The sequence below is a fragment of the Trachypithecus francoisi genome, unplaced genomic scaffold (assembly GCF_009764315.1).
Source record: "Trachypithecus francoisi isolate TF-2019V2 unplaced genomic scaffold, Tfra_2.0 Lachesis_group14, whole genome shotgun sequence".
Taxonomy (NCBI): domain Eukaryota; kingdom Metazoa; phylum Chordata; class Mammalia; order Primates; family Cercopithecidae; genus Trachypithecus; species Trachypithecus francoisi.
In genome coordinates, this window is record NW_022681459.1 from 42649732 (window position 1) to 42671428 (window position 21697).

The window sequence follows — 21697 nt, forward strand, 5'->3', positions numbered from 1 at the left end:
ACAGGATTAGAATTCTTCAGCCTGATCACCTACTCAAAACACTTGATGGACTATCTACCCTGATGCACTGATGGCTTCAGGAACACGAAGAGGATGAGAATAATCGCTCTCCCCAGCAGAGCCTCTGGTTTTGGAGTCCGTTCAGACCTGAACAGAAGGGGAGGGATGCCCTAATAAAGATGCATGTAAAAGCCCTTCGAGGGTGCGAAGTGGAGCCAGAAGCAGGATCGGGTAACGAGAGCAGAAGTAGGGGAGAAGCCATCCTTCCTGTCTTCACTTGCCCCTCAGGATTTGAGAGGTCAGCCCTGCAACTACTCACTTGACGGATTACTTGTTATTTAACTGTAGGGAACCTCCGGGTCATGAGCCACATATTTGAACCAAAGAGTTAAAATATTTCAAACCCCAGTGCATAACCACTACCCTTTCTGAGATCTTACCCGGCTACATCCGGGTGGGCAGGTAAGGAAGATAGACAGCTAGAGCACAGCACTCGTGCAATTTAAGAGGAGACCCAGCTGAATTCCAGTGCTTTAGACAGGTCCACAGCCTCCCAACACCAAGAAGCAGCCATCAGGAAGGATGGCCTGGCCAGCTGATATGAATTAAGTCAAGGTTTACCTGTGAGATAGTATAACACACAAAACATGTTTTCAGGAGAGCTGTATGACATGCTGGTGAGTTGTATGTTACTGGAGAATTGGGTGTATAGCTTAAAAGAAACCTCTTTGCCTTGACCAGATACACTGATGTGTGCCAGGATTTCCATCTGCCAAAAAGGCACCTTGGGAGATGATGTAATAATAACAGTAAAAATACCCTAACAGTAACAAACTAACTTGGCCAGGCACAGTGGCTCACGCCTGTAATCCCTGTACTTTGGGAGGCCGAGCCGGATGAATCACCTGAGGTCAGGAGATTGAGACCATCCTGACCAACATGGTGAAACCTCGTCTCTACTAAAAATGCCAAAATTATCTGGGCATGATGGCGTGCACCTGTAATCCCAGCTACTCGGGTGGCTGAGAATTGCTTGAACCTGGTAGGGGGAGGTTGCAGTGAGCCGAGATTGTACCACTGCACTCCAGCCTGGATGACAGGGTGAGACTCCCTCTCAAAAATATATATATTCCATTCTGGGCCAGGCACAGTGGCTGACACCATAATCCCAACACTTTGGGAAGCCAGGGCAGGAGGATCACTTGAGGCCAGGAGTTTGAGACCAGCTTGGGCAACATAGCAAGACCCTGTTTCTTAAAAAAATTCAAAAATTAGGTGTGATGGCGCACACCTGTAGTCCCAGCTACTCAGGAGGCTGAGACGGGAGGACCACTTGAGCCCATGATTTCGAGGCTGCAATGAGCCATGACTGCGCCAGGGCACTCCAGCTGGGACAATAGAGTGAGACCCTGTGTCAAAAACAAACAAATTCCTGCATGATCGAGTGAAAGGACTGTTAGAGACTAGGGTTAGCCTTGGCTCTGGCTCATGGGAGTCTTTGGACATGTTATTCAACATCACTGACTCAGAACCCTCAGTGTAATCACAGGGACTTTGGAATCTTGTGACGTTCAAGGCCACATGTGTAGCCTGCCCGTCGTAGTGCCCAGCACAGGCAGTCGCCCAACAAACACTGCTGCTGCTCCCTCATCGCCCGCTTCACAAGCAAGAAACACCGCATGTCATGTGATCTTGGAGAACTCTTGTGAACACACACTCCCTGCCAGTAGGAAGCCACTGAAGTTGTTTGTTGGAGGCAGCGTGTGAGGACAGAAACCACCCTGCCATAGCAGTGGCTTAGAAACTTGCTTTCCACACACAGCTGTGGGGCTTGCCCTCCTGGAATGAGAACATAGCTGTCAACGGTACAAAAATATGAGTCCCATCAAGCAACCTGCTAAGGCAAGTGACTGGGGCAGCAGAGGAGAAAAGCCCAAGTTGGTGGCAGCAGGTGTCTGAGAATGAGTGCAGGAAGACCTTTTGTACACTGCAGGTCTCTTTAACAAACCCTCTGAATCTTTCCTCCCCAGGGGTGACTTCTCCTAAAAATAGGCTAGAGCCCTTCTCCTGCAGATAGCAGATGACATGCAGCTTGACCAGAGGAACGGTGAAGTCCCCGAGGCAGGTAGTGACCCATCCCACTACTTAGGTTTCTAAGTCAGGATGGCACCCATGTTGCCAATGGGATCTCCTGCGAGAACTTTAGCTCAAAGCAAGATAGGAACGAACCAGTATCCGAGCTGATTCTTCACTGTATTTTGACCAACCCAGATCAAGGCAGTGGGGTCCTTCTCAGCTTCGTACATTCCATAGGCCTGGCCCTACACAGGAAAATGTCTGGGCAGACATGGTTCTGAACGTTTCAGAACAGCCACACTTCACATGGTTTCATCCTGTTTCCCAGTGTGTGAGGACATGTGGGGGAATGTAGGGACTGTATTGTTTACAACTTGAATGGGGTCAAACAGATGGAGGCATGGGTCCCCCTTACAGCCCTGTCCCCGATCTGGGCTCTATGCGAAGAGGGTGTCCTGATTTCACAGGGTGATTTTGTGAGTTTCTGAGAGCAGTGGATCAGGCAGCACAAACGTCACTGTGACCAATATTGCTGTGGACTTAGACCCATGCTGCCAGCCTGGTTGTCTCTTCAGGTTTCTCTTCCTTACATCTCCCCTGAGACTTTGCAGTTCAGAATGGTTCATGGCTTAGTGCTTCCTTTAGTTCAAGAAGATCGGGGCAGGGAAGGCTTTGGGTGGACATGTGGGGAAGGCAGCTGAAATGACGTTAGCTGGGCTGGGCGTGGTGGCTCATGCCTATAATCTCAGCTACGTGGGAGGCCGAGCTGGGAGGATTGTTTGAGACAAGGAGTTCAAGACCAGCCTGGGCAACACAGTGAGACCCTGTTCCTACAAAAACATAAATAAGAGAAATAACCAAGATGAAATGATGTTAGTCGATCTTTCTTCAAAGTCACAGCAAAAATACTCAGTACCGCCTGGTAAAAGCAGCAGGAGTGACAGGGACTAGCTTAAGGAGAATCTCTGAATTTTAAAATGGCAGGAACATACTTCTCAAATGGACGAGTCATTTCAAATCACAGCGCCATTCTTGCCGGAAGGTGACCATAGTCGGCCCCATTAATCTCCCTGGGGTCATCAGCCTCTCTTAGCAGATGGGTGACACCCATGCGCTGTCCAAATGTGGGCCGCCCCAGGGCACAGATCTTGTCTGCTGTGTCACTGGCGTGCCTGAGCACCTGCAGCGTGTCTGGCTGGAAGCAGGCGGTCAGGAAACATTTGTTGAATGAGTGATGGGATGAATGAACCCCTGCAGCCATCCTACTTGCAGACATGGGAAACAGGACAGGAATCAGTCTCTGTACACAGCACCTTTCCCTCAGTCCTTGTCAGACTCGGATTCCATTCAAACTTTCCCAAGCTTGTAAAGAAGGAAAGGGAAAAGGAATGGGAAGACAGGCCAGAAAAAGGCAGAAAAGGCCCTTGACATTCTGCTTTCCTATGTGACAGCCTTCTCGGTGGCCCAGAGCCCTGAAGTGCCCTCAGCAGCTGCCCTGCTGAGTACGGGGGCTTTGCCACCACTGCAGAGGGGAGGAAGAGGAGCTGCCTGCTGAGGCCCTGGGCAAACCCCGCCTCTTAGTATCCTCTGCACCCGCCTATGCCTCTCCAGGAGTCAGGTGGAAGCAAATAAAGCCCCCTGCCAGCTCTTGCCCGTCAGCCAAGAGCAGGTTGTCCTGTTAGGAGAAACGTTTCTTCCAGAATGATGTATGGAGCTCATGCAGGCAGTGATATTCCAAAACAGAACCTGAGGTGAGGCCCAGAGCCTTCTTCCTATTTAGGATGTGGCCCAGATCCTGGGAGCTGTTTCCTTGTGGTATGTGTGGGGCTGTGATTGGCCTCCCAGTGACCTGAGAGCTGCCTGCCCTGACCCAGTGAAGACTTGGCCTTGGAATTGATTGCGGATCTCTCATCCCGCATGGAGCTGGAAAGTCTGGAAAGTCGCTGTTGGGTTGTTGTTGCACTAAGGCATGTGAAGTAGAGGGCTGGGGGTGGGGCCCGCTAGCCGGTCAGGCAGGGTGGACTTCAGCTTTGCAATCCAGCACCTTGCAAAGCGCTTCTTTACATCTGCACTCCTGCTGTCTCCTGGGCTCTGTCGTTAGTTGAGGAGGGAGGAGGCCACAGGGGCCTGTCTTCGCTGCCCAGGCCCCTGCTGTTACTGCTTTCACTGTCTTAGTTTCTCATCACCATCTGATTCATCTGACAGGCAGCCCCTTCCTCAGGACAGAGAATCCGGGATGCTGATTATTTTGATTTGTTTGTGTGTGTGGTTTTGTTTTTTGTTTTTTTTTTTTTAATTTCGCATGGCACTTTGAGGTGAAGGGCTGGGAATGTGGAGCATATTTTGGCAGTTGGTGAGTTTGGGGTCCTTGCCCGGTGTCCTCTGAGTACCACCTTCCCTTTGGCCTGCCAGTGTGCCTCCGTGTCCCTGTCTCGCCACAGGGTGAGCTGGAGCTCTGTGTGATCCTGCTCAGTGGCCTGGTGGGTCTGGCACAGGAGAGGCAACTGGCCTCCCACCTCCCCTCTTCTGCCGTCCCCGTGCAGCGTTTCTGCAGGCTTTCTCCGGGGACTGGCGTGTGAAGGACCTGCACGGTCCCCAGAGCTTCTGGTTTCTTTTTTGTTGGTTGTAGCCAAGCCCCAGATTAAATCAGCGTTTCCCCGTCCAGAGCCCCGGCCCTGGGCATGGACTGCCACGTTCTGTTGCCTGACAAGCCATTAGTCTGCGGGGTTTGCAGGATCTCCAGGGCAGTAACAGTGGGAAGACTGAGTGCCTGTCATTCCAGATGCCAGATTCTCGCTCCAAGAAGCCTGCGTGAAGTGCTGTGTCCCTCACCTGGAAAATTACAGCGGGGAGGAGACAGTGGTGAAGATGCCCAAAGGGGAAGGCTAGGGCTGTTGTAAGTCTAGGGACAGCATGGTGATCTCCTGAGTGATGCCTTTCCTCCTCATGTTCAGATCTTGGCTCCAGGGCTCACTAGCTATGTGAACTTCAGTTACTTCATTTGCAAATGATAGTGCCTCACAGAATGTGTTTATTTTGCAGCCGGCTAACTCCATATGCCTCCAGAACACCTTTCTTGACTCTACCAGGTGTGCTCACTCACCCTCTCTGTGTTCTCCCATGGGACCACGTGCATACTCGCTCATGGTACTTGACACATTGGACTGAAATGATTTCTACAGGACCGTCTCCCAGGAGCTAGCCTGCAGCTCTTTTAGAGTAAAGAGTGTTTTAACCTGCTTTGTTTTCCGTGGTCCTAGTAGCATTCTTGCCAGACAGTATGAGTTACCCACGTCAAACAGACACCTCTTGGATGTTTTCCTTCCTGAGTGTTTGTTCACTCTACTGTAAAATCACTTCCATCCGAATGGATGGCTGTTAGTTGTTTGTTTCCCTGAAGTGATGGTTCTTAATCCTGTTTTTCTTCTCCCATCTGAAAGAAATATCCCTTTTTATTCCGTGTTTATGGAATTCCCAGAAAGCTGATTCTTGGGTAATTGCTTGACTTGATCTCCCTTTCTCAGCTGCTTTCCGTTGAGTGGCAGTTGTCAAAAATAAATGATGGAAAGAATCGAATGGCGCCGCAGTCAGGGTATCCTCAGGCCTCTCCCCTTCATGATGGGGAGGCTGTGGATTTTGACGAGGAGAAGGAATGATGGGAAGACTGGTATTTGGGAATGAGGAGCTGGTGCAGTTAGGGCCTTTGCTCTCCCAGGGCCTGGGAGGGCAGGTCTGGAGAAACTTGAGGCCGGATGTATCAGGGTTGCTCTCTGCCTCTTTTCTGCCGTTACCTGTAGTGCACATTTCCTCATCTTCCAGATGCCCTAGCCCAGCATCATAGCATATTCTTTTTGTGCCCTGAGCTCAGTGTTGGAGAATGGAGCAGTGATGTTTACAAAAGACCCCCACCAAGGAGCCAAAGGCTAAAACAGGTGGGCACGTGTACAGGGCACCAGTGAACCCAAGTATTCGTGTTTTGCCCCTTCATCACACCATCACCTGAATCTGTATATAAATACGCCACTGGATCTTGCTTTTCTAGTAAAGATTGTCTAGTAAATTTGAAAGATGCTATTTGGTGGAGGATGCCAGTAATTCCAACAGATGTGCCAAGACCTTATCCTGTGACTACCGGGGTTCATTAAAAGCTCTTTCTGGCCGGGCGCGGTGGCTCAAGCCTGTAATCCCAGCACTTTGGGAGGCCGAGACGGGCGGATCACGAGGTCAGGAGATCGAGACCATCCTGGCTAATACGGTGAAACCCCGTCTCTACTAAAAAATACAAAAAAACTAGCCGGGCGAGGTGACGGGTGCCTGTAGTCCCAGCTACTCGGGAGGCTGAGGCAGGAGAATGGCGTAAACCCGGGAGGCGGAGCTTGCAGTGAGCCGAGATCCGGCCACTGCACTCCAGCCTGGGCGACACAGCGAGACTCCGTCTCAAAAAAAAAAAAAAAAAAGCTGTTTCTGAGGCCGCCACAAAGACGTTCAAACACTACACACAACAGAAGTGCAGGCCTTTCAGAAAACACTTCACACACAACCTGTCACAAAAATTGCTAAATCACCTGCTGCTTTCCTTTAGCTGGTTTTTTCCTGATGGACCACCTGTCTCTCAACACTGACTTGTATGATGTGGCATGCCAGAACCCAGCGTTGTCTCCTAGAGCTTAGAATGTTGTAGGAATCGGGTGCAGCACACCAACATGGCACAAGTATACATATGTAACAAACCTGCACGTTATGCACATGTACCCTAGAACTTAAAGTATAATTAAAAAAAAAAAAATGTTGTAGGAATCGGTAACCTGCCCAACCAAGATGCCAGGCCAGTCATGACCTGCTCCCTCCAGCACCTCTGCCCCTTCTCTGCCTCCTTAAAGGTCTGGTAACACGGCCGGGCATGGTGGCTCACGCCTGTAATCCCAGCACTTTGGGAAGCGAAGGCGGGCAGATGACGAGGTCAGGAGATTGAGACCATCCTGGCTAACACGGTGAAACCCCATCTCTACTAAAAATACAAAAAATTAGCTGGGCACGGTGGCTCACGCCTGTAATACAGTACTTTGGGAGGCTGAGGTGGGTGGATCACGAGGTCAGGAGATAGAGACCATCCTGGCTAACACAGTGAAACCCCGTCTCTACTAAAACTATAAAAAATTAGGCCGGGCGCAGTGGCTCATGCCTGTAATCCCAGCACTTTCGGAGGCCGAGGCAGGCGGATCACGAGGTCAGGAGATCGAGACCATCCTGGCTAACACAGTGAAACCCTGTCTCTACTAAAAATACAAAAAATAAGCCGGGCGTGGTGGCTCACGCCTGTAATCCAGTACTTTGGGAGGCCGAGGTGGGTGAATCACGAGGTTGGGAGATAGAGACCATCCTGGCTAACACAGTGAAACCCCGTCCCTACTAAAAAATAAAAGATTAGGCCGGGCACGGTGGCTCATGCCTGTAATCCCAGCACTTTGGGAGGGCGAGGCAGGCAGATCACGAGGTCAGGAGATCGAGACCATCTTGGCTAATATAGATCGAGACCATCTTGGCACCATCTTGGCTCACTGCAAGCTCCACCTCCCAGGTTCACGCCATTCTCCTGCCTCAACCTCCTGAGTAGCTGGAACTACAGGCACCCGCCACCACGCCTGGCTAATTTTTTGTATTTTTAGTAGAGACGGGGTCTCACCGTTTTAGCCAAGATGGCCTTGATCTCCTGACCTTGTGATCCACCTGCCTCGGCCTCCCAAAGTGCTGGGACTGCAGGCGCCCACCACCAGGCCTAGCTCATTTTTTGTATTTTTTAGTAGAGACGGAATTTCACCCTGTTAGCTAGGATGGTTTCAGTCTCCTGACCTTGTGATCCGTCCATCTTAGCCTCCCAAAGTACTGGGATTGCAGACGTGAGCCACTGTGCCCGGCCAGAGTGATGGGATTTTAAAATCACCTGGTGTGACCCCTGTGCACGCAAAGGACTCAGGCCGAGGTCGCCAATGATGCTGAAACCACAGGGTGAAAGGATGCAGCCAGGGCACCCCGTGGCTTCCGGGCATCACCCACGGAGGACTGATGGGGAAGTGTGCCTGTGCATTGGAGAGAGGCCTGGGCGCCACCTCGGTGAGCAGTCAGGCCTGGTGTCCTTCCTCTGAGCAGCGATGCTGCAGTAGGGGCAGCATCACCCACGTGGCCTTATAAAACAGAAAGTGCCTTATCTAACGGTGAGGAGACAGATCCGCAGTGTGAGACGTTCTGCAGGCAGCTGGCTGGGCCCCCTCAGTGGCGGGGCACGTACCTGGTGGGGGCCTGGATCCCTGGGGCAGGCTGTTGGGGGGCGTGAACCTGGTGGGGGCCTGGATCCCTGGGGCAGGCTGTGGGGGGGTGCGTGAACCTGGTGGGGGCCTGGATCCCTGGGGCAGGCTGTGGGGGTGCGTGAACCTGGTGGGGGCCTGGATCCCTGGGGCAGGCTGTGGGGGGGTGCGTGAACCTGGTGGGGGCCTGGATCCCTGGGGCAGGCTGTGGTTGGGCGTGAACCTGGTGGGGGCCTGGATCCCTGGGGCAGGCTGTGGTGGGGCGTGAACCTGGTGGGGGCTGGATCCCTGGGGCAGGCTGTGGTGGGGCGTGAACCTGGTGGGGGCCTGGATCCCTGGGGCAGGCTGTGGGGGGGCGTGAACCTGGTGGGGGCCTGGATCCCTGGGGCAGGCTGTCGGGGGGCGTGAACCTGGTGGGGGCCTGGATCCCTGGGGCAGGCTGTCGGGGGGCGTGAACCTGGTGGGGGCCTGGATCCCTGGGGCAGGCTGCACCAGGGATGCCCTTCTCAGGCAAGGCTGCTTCAGGGGCACCTGGCTCCTGGCTGCCTGCGGTCTGTCCCACACCCCTCACCACCAGTCACCCTTGCGGGGAGACTGTCTCTCCCCTCTGGGGACCGGGGTTCAGGGTGATGAAGGAGAGAGAACGCCGTGACCTGGAGGGCAGATGGGGCCGCTTTCCTTTCTCCTACATAGCGAAATTCCCACTCTCACGCCAGGGTCCTTTTCTGGCCTGGGGCAACTCCGCAAATGCTCTGGCCTTCGGCCTGCCCCACGTCCTGGCAGGAGGGCCTGCAGCCTGGGTGTCAGCCCCCACCCCCACGCCCCGTCTGTGGTTGGACCTCAGTGCGGTGCTTCTGTGCTTGTCCTGCAGGTTCAGGCGTGAACGGCCTGGAGGAGCCCAGCATCGCCAAGCGGCTGAGGGGCACCCCAGAGCGGATTGAGCTGGAGAACTACCGCCTTTCCCTGAGGCAGGCCGAGGCGCTGCAGGAGGTGCCCGAGGAGACCCAGGCCGAGCACAACCTGAGCAGCGTGCTGGACACAGGCGCCGAGGAGGACGTTGCCAGCAGGTCAGCACGCAGGGCTGCAGGGTGCCCACCCGCCACACGGCCCTAACAGCCTCCTCACCTCTGCATGCCTCAGTTTCCTCTCCGTGAAGGGAGGTAACGCTCGTTGCCTCCTCACGGAATTGGCGTGCGGGGAGAGTGAGTCCATGCCCTGACTGTTGAGAGCAGCACTTGGCTCACGGAGGCCTTGCAGGTGGCTCTGCACAGTGGCCTCACTGGGTCCTCCTCACAGGAGCCCTATAAAGTAACCAAGACGCTGACAGTGACCACGGCTGGGGTCACAGAGGCTGGAGCTGAGATTCCAACTCAGGCTTCCCAGGTGCCAGCCCAGGAGGCCTGCTGTCTTCCCTGCTGCCCACAGTCCATTCTCCCCAGTCCCTTGCAGGTTCTTAGCCTCATCTTGCAGTCAGTGAGGACTCCTCCATCAGACTCAATTCAGAGATTCAGGAAGTATTTATTCCTTGAGGAACTGACATGTCCCCAGCTCCAACTTTGTCACTGGGAAGGAAAGTAGCAGCCTCCGCCCCCCAGTTATTTACAGATTCAGCAGAGGGAAGGATGGGCACTTGGGGAGAGACGGACTGGGTGATTCAGCCGCCGGCGCACTGCCAGCACACTGCACCGGGCCGTCTTGAGGGAGGCCAGCCCATCTCCCCAGGCATCTTTTTTTCTCCTGTAGGTAAAGAAAGGGACTGAAAATTGGTGCCCCAGGGGCCACGTGCAGCACCAGTGGATGCATGCTTAGGCAGTTCCCGAGCTATAATCACTTCCAGCTGGGTGATGCCTTTGGGGAGGTGCGTGCTTTAATTCCAGGACTCCCTGTATCTGCTGCCCTGCATCCCCTGGCTCCCAGTGTCAGCGGAGAAGGCTTCAAAGTGCTCAGCCAATTACAGATGATCACAAGAGCCAAGAACCAAAAGGGGGCCAGTGTCCTGCAGGGCTTCAGGACAGCAACTCAGGCTGCAGCCCCGAGGGGCAGAGGCCCCAAGTCACCTTGGAGAGCGTTTGAATCACACACTAGGCACCTTGATTTAGCCACAATGAAGGGAACATGTGGGGATAAGGAGAGCAGAGCAGTTTTTTTTTTTTTAAGGTCCAAGAACGCTTTCCAGAAGGTGTGTGCTGGGCCAAGCTGCTTTCAGCTGCACCCACCACGTCAGCCCTCGTGTCAGACGCCCTCTGACTAGACTCGTTCTTGGGCTGCCTCCCAGACTGCTCCTCCATGGATGACGGGCAGCCTCTGCCTTGGCGTCTGCAGTTCCAAAGCTGTCACCGCTGACGAATCCTCATCTAGAACTCTGCTTCTCTATCCAGGGCACCCGCAGAGGCCCCACTGTCCTCACTGTGCCCAGATGAGGGGGAGCCCACACTCTCTCTTCACTGGCTCTGCAGTGATGGTGAGAGATGCGTGTGTCAAAACGCATTTAGAAACCCTTGAGCAGAGCTACTGGCTTGACCTTGGGCTAAGTGTGCGTCAGCGCCATTTTCTCCACTGTAATTTATAAACTGTGAGAGGCAGTGGGGCAGCAGTTCATGTAATGTAGCAAGGACATTCCAGGAAGGCTAACCCCTGGCATTTATAGCAGGTATGACAGGAGGGCAGCACAGAAAACAGGAAGCCAGTCAGCATCTACGCAATGCAACACACGTCCCCATCTTACTCAGATTCAAGTTAAAAAAAAGATTTTAAAACTAGCATTCAGGCTGGGCGCCATGGCTCATGCCTGTAATCCCAGCACTTTGGGAGGCCGAGGTGGGCACATCACTTGAGGTCAGGAGTTCAAGACCAGCCTGGCCAACATACTGAAACCCTGTCTCTAATAACAATACAAAAATTAGCTAGGCATGGTGGTGCACACCTGTAATCCCAGCTACTTGGGAGGCTAAGGCACCAGAATTGCTTGAACCTGGGAGGCGGAGGTTGCAGTGAGCCGAAATCACGCCTCTGCACCACTGCACTCCAGCCTGTGTGACAGAGCGAATCTCCATCTCAAAAAAAAATTAAAATTAAAAATTAAAATAAAGGCCAGGCACAGTGGCTCACACAAGAATCACTTGAACCCAGGAGGCGGAGGTTGCAGTGATCTGAGATTGCAGTGATCTGAGATTGCACCATTGCACTCCAGCCTGGGAGACGGTGAGACTCCATCTCAAAAAAAAAAAAAAAAATTAAAATTAGCATTCAGTGCTATACAGAATGAAAAATAGTCTCTTAAAAGTGAAGAGCTGGGCGGTGGCTCACCCCTGTAATCCCAGCACTTTGGGAGGCTGAGGCAGGTGGATCACTTGAGGCCAAAAGTTCAAGACCAGCCTGGCCAACATGGTGAAACCCCGTCTTTTCTAAAAATACAAAAAATTAGCCTAGTGTGGTGGCCGTCGCCTGTAATTCCAGCTACTCGGGAGGCTGAGGCAGGAGAATCACTGGAACCCAGGAGGCAGAGGCTACAGTGAGCTGAGATCGTGCCATCAAACTCCAGCCGAGGCAACAAGAGCGAAACTGCATCTAAAAAAAAAAAAAAAAAAAAAAAGTGAAGAGCCCAGCCAGATGCAGTGGCTCACACCTGTAATCCCAGCACTGTGGGACGCTGAAGTGGGCAGATTACTGGAAGTCAGGAGTTCAAGACCAGCCTGGCCAACATGGTGAAACCCCGTCTCTACTAAAAATACAAAAACTTGCCAGGTGTGTCGGCACACACCTGTAATCCAGCTACTTGGGAGGCTGAGGCAGGAGAATCACTTGAACTCGGTAGGTGGAGGTTGCAGTCAGCCAAGATTGTGCCACTGCATTCCAGCCTGGGCAACAGAGCGAGACTCTGTCTCAAAAAAAAAAAAAAAAAAAAAGTGAAGAGCCCGAGCTGGTACGGTGGCTCATGCCTGTAATCCCAGTACTCTGGGGAGGCCGAAGCAGGCGGATCACCTGAGCCCAGGAGTTTGAGACCAGGCTGGGTAACTGGGTGAAACCCTGTCTCTTCAAAAAATACAAAAATTATCCGGACCTGCCTACCTGCCTGTAGTTCCAGCTGCTCAGGAGGCTGAGGCAGGAGAATCACTTGAACCTGGGAGGTGGAGGTTACAGTGAGCCAGGATCATGCCATTGCACTCCAGTCTGCGAGATAGAGCAAGACTCTGTCTCAAAAAAAAAAAAAAAAAAAAACAGCACCCCGGGGAAGGAGCTATAAATGTCTTACTTCCCTGGGTGGCCGTAGGACACAGGACAAGAAGTGTGTGGTGTTTTTCTCTGTCTTCCCTACAGCACCAAGCGCAGAGTGGGTGCCCTTCAGCCCTCGCCCTTCCTTGCTGAAATGTTAGACTGGAAGATGAGAAATGGTATCATTTTAAGGCATTAACCATTCCAGCCAAGGAACTCTCATTTCACAAGTTTAGTGAACTCTTAACTCTGGCCTCTGCTGCAGGGGACAGCAGCGTGATGTTTCAGAACCTGACTTTGGAGTCAAAGCCTGGATTTGAAGTCCAGCTCTGCCACCTGCTAGCTGTTGGCAATTTACTTAACCTCTCCATGCCTCAGTTTCCTCATCTGCAAAGGTGCTGCACTTGATAGGTTTGTTTTGAGGATTAAGTCATATGAAGCACAGACAAAGGCCGATGCCCAGAGTTACTGCTGCTCTTCCTCTCCTGGTGCAGCACAGGTCTCCCTCACTGGGAGGGGCAGGACCAGGCGGTCTTGTATTGGTTTCCTCAAATGGGGGGTTAATGCCCGGACTTGGGCTAGGCTGAAACTCACCCTGTCCAAGAATGTTGATAACCAAGCTTTCCCATGCCAGAGTCACCCAGGGCTTGTGATGAAAGCACAGCACGTTGGGCTGAGTTTCTGATTCAGTGCCTCTGGGGTAAAGCCCCAGAATTTTTAGTTCTAAAAAGTTCCCAGGTGATGCTGTGGTCCGAAGACCACAATTTGAGGAACACCCCTTTAATTTTTCTAAATTGCTCTGATGATAAACATCACCTGGGATGCTTGGTTAAAAATAAAATTGCAGCCAGGCGTGGTGGCTCACACCTGTAATCTCAGCCCTTTGGGAGGCCGAGACAGGAGGATTACTTGTGTCCAGGAGTTCAAGACCAGACTGGGCAACAGAGCAAGATCCAGTCTCTAAGGTTAGCCAGCGTGGTGGTACGCTCCTGTGGTCCCAGCTCCTCAGGAGGCTGAAGCGAGAGGATCGCTTGAGCCCAGGAGTTCACTGCCTGGGTGACAAGAGTGAGACCCTGGCTCAAAAACAAAACAAAACAAAACAAACGTAATTTCTAGGCCCTCCCTGGAGTATCTAATTCAGTGGGTTTGGGGTGGAGGCCAGGAAGGTCCGTTTCTAACAGATCCCCAGGTGAGTCTCATAATCGATTCATTGTTTAGTCACACAAGCGCCTATAAATCCTAAACCTTGTCTCAGACCCTTGGCCCAGGCCTAATCAGCTTCATACCTCTACCTTGCAGTCAAGGTGGAACCTATCTCCTGGAGGAGACCCTGGAAATAGCACCTTTGTTTTCACTGGAAAGGTCAGTTGGCCAAAGCCCAGGGAGAGCTGGCTTTGTGATGTTAGTGTTGTTTTTCCATGATTGCCTTCCTTTCTGGAAGAATGTGCCCCAGGCAGCAAAGGCAGCTGGCAGAGTGCCCATGTGCTGAAGATCTTCAGCGTTTCCACATTCTTGGCTCTGGGGAGAAGTCAGGAGGGCTAGCACTCACAGGTACGTTTTCTGATGAGACAGGCGAGGTCACAGGAAAGTAGATGGCACGCGCTGCTCTCTATCAGAATAACACGCAAGTGAGAGAAGTCTACTCCTTCAAGACTGGCCGTGAATAAGTGGGGATTTCTGCCTGTTCTGTCCCTCCCGCCTCACCCACTTTTCCTGCAGAGGCAGTTCCTGAGCCATTGCCGAGCAGGACACTAGCTTTAGCGTGGATTACATTTCCACCGTGTGAAGCTTGCCGCATGATGTCCATCTTCTCCAGCAGCCTGCTCAGCATTAGAGTGTTTGCACAGTTGTCAGGGAAGGGAACCCAGGGGCACGGCCCAACCGGACAGAGGATTGCCGAGTCCCTCTGATTACGAGTGGGTTAATTCAAAAGTGAAAACCATGATTCCCCATTGCCCTTTGAAAACTACCCAGGAGGCCGGGCGCCGTGGCTCAAGCCTGTAATCCCAGCACTTTGGGAGGCCGAGGCGGGCGGATCACGAGGTCAGGAGATCAAGACCATCCTGGCTAACATGGTGAAACCCCGTCTCTACTAAAAAAATACAAAAAACTAGCCGGGCGAGGTGGCGGCGCCTGTAGTCCCAGCTACTCGGGAGGCTGAGGCAGGAGAATGGCATGAACCCTGGAGGCAGAGCTTGCAGTGAGCTGAGATCCGGCCACTGTACTCCAGCCTGGGCGACAGAGCGAGACTCTGCCTCAAAAAAAAAAAAAAAAAAAAGAAAAGAAAAGAAAACTACCCAGGAATTTCAAGTGGTTGCTGGCAGCAGCCTGTTCATTCGTGGTAGGGTCTGCTTGAATTCCTGGTCTTCTCAGGTTGCATCCCGGCAGCCAGGAGCTTGATCAAGACCTTCTTCCTGGTCTTGTCACTCTGACAGAGGCTACTGACTGGGAACTCTTGGGCTCTGGGAGAACCACCCAGGAAGGCACAGTGTGACACCGTGTGGGCCCTGGTGGAATCCCGACTTCTCCTTATGCAAATGACCCGACTTCCTTAGGCTTCAGTCTCATCATTTATAAAAGCAGGGCAGCCCCGTGACCTACAGCATTTGTGTGATTAAATGAGCTACCCGGGGAAAGCAGCTTGTGCTGCAGACATGCGGTCAGGGCCACCCTCCGTCAATCACTGTCATCCTCAGATCTACCCCTATTGACACGCAGAGGGCTGCAGAGCGCATCAAGTAGGTCTAACCTTGTCTGTTTAGAATCAAGTGGGCGTGCCCGTTGGATTTCTTTCCCATGCTGGGTCCACCAGTGTCTCAGTGAGAAGACAGCTGGGGGGAAATTCACAGCAGGTGCTTTGAATTGAGTGGCTGGGTATAAACTGAGGCAGGGAGGGATTTTGCTGGACACTCTTCTAACTGGAACAGCCAGCACCTTCTGATGGAGGCTTTTCCGGGGGACAGTTGGGGTGCAACCTCTGACGCCTCTGAAAGTAGCGTAAGCCTGTCCTGGCTTTCACTGCAGCCCCTGGCACATTCCTGCTGTCCTGGCCACGCTTGGCCCTGTGAGGAGGACAGTAGGGACCCAGCACCTGCCCTTGGAGAGAGTGTGGCCCTGGGGGAGGCAGACTCGAATCAAGCAATCTCACAGGGCAATACGTTGTCACCAGTGCCAAAACAGATCCTGTGAGGTGGGAAAGGTAATCCTGATAACTAGATCTTCTGACCCCCGTCTCTCCTGGGAGGCAGTGTTCTGAAAAGTCACCCTCTCCCCAGAGGGAGGGTGAAGTTGGTTGTCTGTGTTGCATTTGTTTCTGGTATAGTGATCTTCTGTGCTGAAGAAGTTTGCAGGCTAAGGTCGGCCCCACTGCAGGTTCCTCGCTCATCTGCCCTCTCCCTCCAGATTCCTCCCTTGTTTGCCCCCTCCCTCCTGGTTCCTTCCTCCTCTGCCCCTCCCTCCAGGTGCCTCCCTCCTCTGCCCCTCCCTCCAGGTGCCTCCCTCCTCTGCCCCTCCCTCCAGGTGCCTCCCTCCTCTGCCCCCTCCCTCCAGAGATGCAGGTGCTCAGAGCCTCCAGGCACTGAATTCACACTGCGAATCTTGTGTGTGACTCTCAGGATCTGGGCAGACCCAGAGACTGCCCTGGTCCTTTGAAAATGATGGACTGGAAAGGAGTTGGAAACCCCTGCTGGGTTCCTCTGTGTCCTTCCCAAAGAGAGGGTGGCCTGTCTGGGGGCTGCAGAAGCAAGCGCCAAGGTCTCTGGGAGGTGGGCTGGGTTTGCAGCTGGTGCAGAGGTGAGGGTTGCTTTCTGCTGTCTTCTGTGCTCCCATGGTCCTTGAGCTGTTGTGGAACCAGCTGATGGGACACTAACGGCTGTGGGCTGGCCTCGCTGGCCTCATCTCGGGGCATTTCTTCAGTGCCACATCGTGCCTGTGCAGCTGTCTTCACGACGTGGCGCAGGGTGAGGACAGGCCTGCACTGAGGCCCCTCCCAGTGAACTGCAGTGCGGCCCTACCCTGCTGCCAACTGCTGGGCCGCCTTGCATAGGCCCCAGGTGCTCGGCTGGGAAGGAGGAACCGGGGGCCTGCCCTTGGCCCAGCGAAGATTTGAGATGAGCATAGATGCATCCTGAGCCTTGCTTTGTGTTCAGACAGTGTTAAATGACATGCACTAGGTTGTGTATTGTGTTCATTAATAAGAAAGTAATGAAAACACCAACGTAAGGCAAAAGAATACCAGTAAAAGTGATGCCGAAAGGCCGGGCATGGTGGCTCAAGCCTGTAATCCAGCACTTTGGGAGGCCAAGACGGGCGGATCACGAGGTCAGGAGATCGAGACCATCCTGGCTAACACGGTGAAACCCCGTCTCTACTAAAAAATACAAAAAACTAGCTGGGCGAGGTGGCGGGCGCCTGTAGTCCCAGCTACTCGGGAGGCTGAGGCAGGAGAATGGCGTAAACCCGGGAGGCGGAGCTTGCAGTGAGCTGAGATCCGGCCACTGCACTCCAGCCTGGGCGACAGAGTGAGACTCTGTCTCAAAAAGAAAAAAGTGATGCCGAAAATAATCAAAATCCAGATGCCAGGTTTTCCATGGCCCAGTCTTAGGTTTGCCCACTTCAGACTTCTCCTCCCCGCCCTCCGCCCACTGTGCTTGTGTTCTGCTACGCTTTAGCATGCTGTGCGTGCCACACCTTTCCTCCCCTTGAGAATAAGGAGCTTTTTTTTTTAAATTTTATTTGTAACTTTATTTTTTGTAGAGACAGGGTGTACCCATGGTTGCCCAGGATGGTCTCAAACTCCTGAGCTCAAATGATCTACCCGCCTCAGCCTCCCACAGTGCCGGGATCACAGATGGGCGCTACCGGGCCCAGCTGAGCATAAGAGTCTTTTCTGTGTCACCTTTGTGTTCCCTGCAGTGTCTAGCAAGTGCGTTGTAAGGGGAAGATAATTGAGTACGTTTTATTCAGGTAAATGAATGAGTGAAGCCAATTTACTACCCTGAGCTCCTCGTGGCATATTCCTGTGTCCACTGGCTGAGCCGGGGGTGCTCAGAAATGTTCGCCAAGTAAATGAATGAACAAACTCAGAGTGCACGAATAATCAACTCACAGTCCCGCAGCCAGCCAGTAGCAGAGCTGGTGTGGCACAGTGAGGAATCGGCCAACTGGAAAGAGGGAATACAGCCCACAAGACTGCCCCACTTCTGACCCCAGTGGCGAGTTCCGGAGTCTCCCGGAATCACCTGCAGGTTTGACAGTTTGCTAGAACTCGCAGAACTCACCGAAAGCTGTTGTCCTCATGGTTATGGTTCATTACAGGGAAAGGGCACAGATGTCAGTGAGCCAAGGGAAGAGAAGTACGTCGGGTGAGTCCAGGAAGGAACCAGACTCCGTTTCCGTTGTGCTCACTGTGGGGCCAGGACGGCCGTACTCTCTTGGTATCGATGTGTGATGATACGCCAGGAGTGTTGCTCGCCTGAGGAATCCTGGGACTCTGTGTTTGGAGTTTTTATGACGTAGGCAATGATAGATTGATCGATTGTCCATATGGTTGATGTCAGTCTCCAGGTCACTGGATACCGTGCGACCCAAAGCCTCATCCTACTCACATTACTAGACTATGCAACATGACCTGAGGCCCCTGGCAAACAGTGACAGCCCCATAGACAGGGCATCCCAGGCATGTCTGGGTTACCTTCTTGAAGCCAAGACAAGGGCTGGGGTGCTGCCTTTGGACAAGGCGAGCTTCTTCACCTGGCAGTGATCACCCTGGCAGTGCCCCTCAGTGCTCATCGTGGCGTATTCGCTGGTTCGCCCTCTCACACACAAGCGGGCTGTGGAAGAGCCTGCCTGGGCAGAGAGAGGACACACCCTCGCGAGAGGTCAGGGCAGATGCTCCCTCGTGCCTGATGTTCTTGGGTTTTGTTGGGTCAGAGGTCAGGCTGTGGCTTTAACGTGAAAGCCGATTGCCCCCAGCCTCTCACTGCAGGCAAGGCCTCTCCTGAAAAAGATGCTTTAGGAATGATCAGACCACGAAACACTCAGAAACATCTCCATTTATGCAGCAATGTTGGGGGTTTTGCGCGTATTGGAGCCCCACAGGTTGCGGGGAACCCGGTGTTGTTCCTGTCCCGCCTCCCTCCACAGGGCAGGAGTGGGGTACACTGCTGCAGGAGGGTGGCCAGAGCGAGGAGCTACGGTTTGGGTAGTGTGCGTTGTGGCGTGTGCGTTCTCACGGGGGTGCAGCTTCCTATGTCCACCGTGCTTGCCTGCAGCTGCGAGGGGAGTGCTTGGCAGTGCAGCAGCCGGCAGGAGCGACGGCCCTGGGGTTGGAGGTTTGTCCCCACCCTTTCCCTGTCGTCTCTGTCCTGTGGCTTTGCAGTGAGCGGTGCCTCTGCCGTCATTTCCCTGTGTGTCCCCACGGCACGTGGTGGGTTCTGAGGAGTGCCAGGAAATGGAATCTGTCGCCCCACCCCGGCACACGGACCTTGATCATCAGCTGGTTCAGTCCAGGCCTCTCTGGGCCCCGCTTCCCCCACCACGCCCACAGCTCTCCTGAGAGGCTTCTGACAGGCCGCAGTCACGCAGAATTGAGTTCCTCTAACTAGACGGCAGGCCAGGACCACCATTCTCGATTCCCAGTGTCATGGGTTTATATCAGGAGTCCGCTGCCCCTGCTTGTGCCCTCAAGGCCCTGTGAAACTTAAACCAGCGATCTCGGTGTTTGCTGGTTGAAGCACCCTGAGGGATGGGGCTGTGCCTTAAGTTTGAGCTGTTGCAGTCAGGAACTTCCATGGTCTCCCTAAGGAGCTGCTCTCCCAGTTCTGCACGCTCCCCTCCACAGGCAGAGGTTGGGCCAGACCCACAGGCAGCCCTTGGTGGTCCCCTCCCCACCCCATCCACCTGAGGAGAAGTGCGCGAGGTCTGTGAGCAGGAGACATTCTTCCCTTTGTCCCCTTATTCAGGCTTGGGTAGGTGGCTTCTGATGCCCGGGTACCCTGTCCTGCTGGCGTCGCTCTCTCTGCCCTCCCGCCTCTCTCCGCCTGCTCAGCCGCTCCTGTGCCTGGGACGCGTTGCTTCTGACGGTGGTCCTTCCCTTACCCCTTCTCAGTTTTTCTTCATTCCCTCACTCTGGCCGTGTGGTTATTTCCTCACAGTAGTTCCGAGTCTGAGATGGAGGAGGAGGACGAGGAGGAGGAGGAGGAGCCTCGCCTGCCCCCCTCTGACCTGGGTGGCGTTCCGTGGAAGGAGGCCGTGCGGATCCATGCCCTTCTGAAAGGGAAAAGTGAAGAGGAGCTAGAGGCCTCCAAGAGCTTTGGGCCTGGGAATGAAGAGGAAGAGGAGGAGGAAGAATATGAAGAGGAGGAGGAGGAGGACTATGACGAGGAGGAGGAAGAGTCCAGTGAAGGTCAGAACAAAATCTCTGCTCCTAACCCTGCCCTGCCTCCCAAGGTGATCTGTTTCACGCGTGGGTGTAAGAGGTTTCTGGGGCTGACGTCACACAGGCGTGCCTCCTGCACAGCCCGGGGACCACCCCTCCCGACTTTAGACATGGGGGGCAGAGGGAAGGACACTGTGGCGTTGAGCAGACGGTTGGCAGTGGAAATAATGTCCCTTGTGCACGTTGGTTTAGAAATTGGAAGTGGAAGGCAGAGAGCCGGTCCAAGGACTCGTCCAAGTTAGGCCACTCATTCTTGTCTCCTCCTCGTTTTCTCTTTTTGCCCTTTAGTTTCAGTTGAAAAACTTATTTTAATAAAGAAAGAGAATTTAGCTTTCTAGAGGATTCCTTGATCCTAGTCTAGGGTTTCGGAGGTGGCTATGAGATTAGTGCCCACTGGACTGGGCTCAGTCGATGGCACCCAGGGCAGCGTTTGGGGGACAGTGTCCTGAAGGGAGACTCAGGCTCAGGGGCCAGCTGCTTTGGCTGGTTCTGAAATAGTCTCTTACCTTGGACTTGAGATTTTTCTCTTCTGCCCCTATCTCTGGCTGTGTGTGGCCTCAAGTGATGAGGAGGGACGTGCTGGGCCTGTGCAGGAGAGAAGGCCATTCTTTCTCTGCTCTGGCAGCACAGAAGCCTGGGGGATGGTGAAGACGGAGCTGGGGCAGGTGGAGATCTGAGTCCCCACAAGATAGATGTGGAGTGATCAGGAAGGACATGACCTTTAACTTCTGAGCATCAGTGACTCCCTGCAATGGTCAGAGGAGCAGTTGAGTTCTCGGTGGCCCCAGACCCTACAGAGCTGGCACTGAGCTCGTCTCTGCTTCTCCCGGGTCCTGTGTGCTTGCTGCCCAGTCTCATCCGGGGATCTGTTTTCTCTGGCACACAGGCCTAAGCCTTTCCCTGACAGAGCTCATGTTCCTGATCCAGTTCCCCAGGAGCTGTGCAGCTCCGGGATGCTGGCCCCAGTGAGGTGGACCCTTGGGCGTCCGCCTGAGCGGTCGGGGTCAGGGACTTCCTCGGGCTCCCTAAGGAGCTGCTTTTCCAGTTCTCTACTCTTCCCTCCAGAGGCAGAAGCTGGGCAGGACCCACAGGCAGCCCTTAGTGGCCCGCACCCCACACCCAGTCTGCTGTAGGAGAAATGGGGTCTGTGAACCTGGGCTCTCCCTCCATGCCGCCGTGTCTGCAGAGCCAGGTGCCGGCATGGCCTCTGCTAGCCAGCGGAGTGAGCACGCACAGCTGGTCCAGGCACGGTGTTTTGTTTGCACTGTTCCAGACATCGTCATCTCCATGTGATGACGATCACTTGGCAGCTCTGAGCTCCGGCACAGCTTAGGGTCGAAGCGTGTTCCCTTTTCATTTCCTGTAGGAAATGAGCTTTAACTACACAAACACGTACTGACAAATTCGGCTAAACTCCGAGAGTCCCCGACAGAAGCCTGTGTCCCTAGCCCAGGTGTGAGTCTGTTGGGCAGCCGACCTCAGTGCCTGTGCAGGCAGTGGCTGGACACCACTGCTCCCTTCTCTTCCCTCCCGACTTATCCTCCTGTGGGATTCCGGATGCTGTGTGGGTTTCTGGCTCCCCCTGCTGTAGAAGGGGAGTACTGCCCCGGGACACACCACTCCTGCAAGGCGGGTGGCCACGCCAGGTACCTCCCACAGGAAGATTTGA

At 53.8% G+C, this 21697-nt stretch overlaps 1 protein-coding gene across 1 annotated transcript in view; it reads left to right on the top strand.

Annotated features, from left to right (window-relative positions):
* MICAL3 (microtubule associated monooxygenase, calponin and LIM domain containing 3) overlaps window positions 1-21697 on the top strand; it is a 122195-nt gene that overhangs the window by 58629 nt on the left and 41869 nt on the right. The window contains 2 exon segments of the mRNA XM_033232996.1: window positions 9250-9445; window positions 19745-19995. Coding sequence (XP_033088887.1) covers window positions 9250-9445; window positions 19745-19995 — 447 coding nt within the window.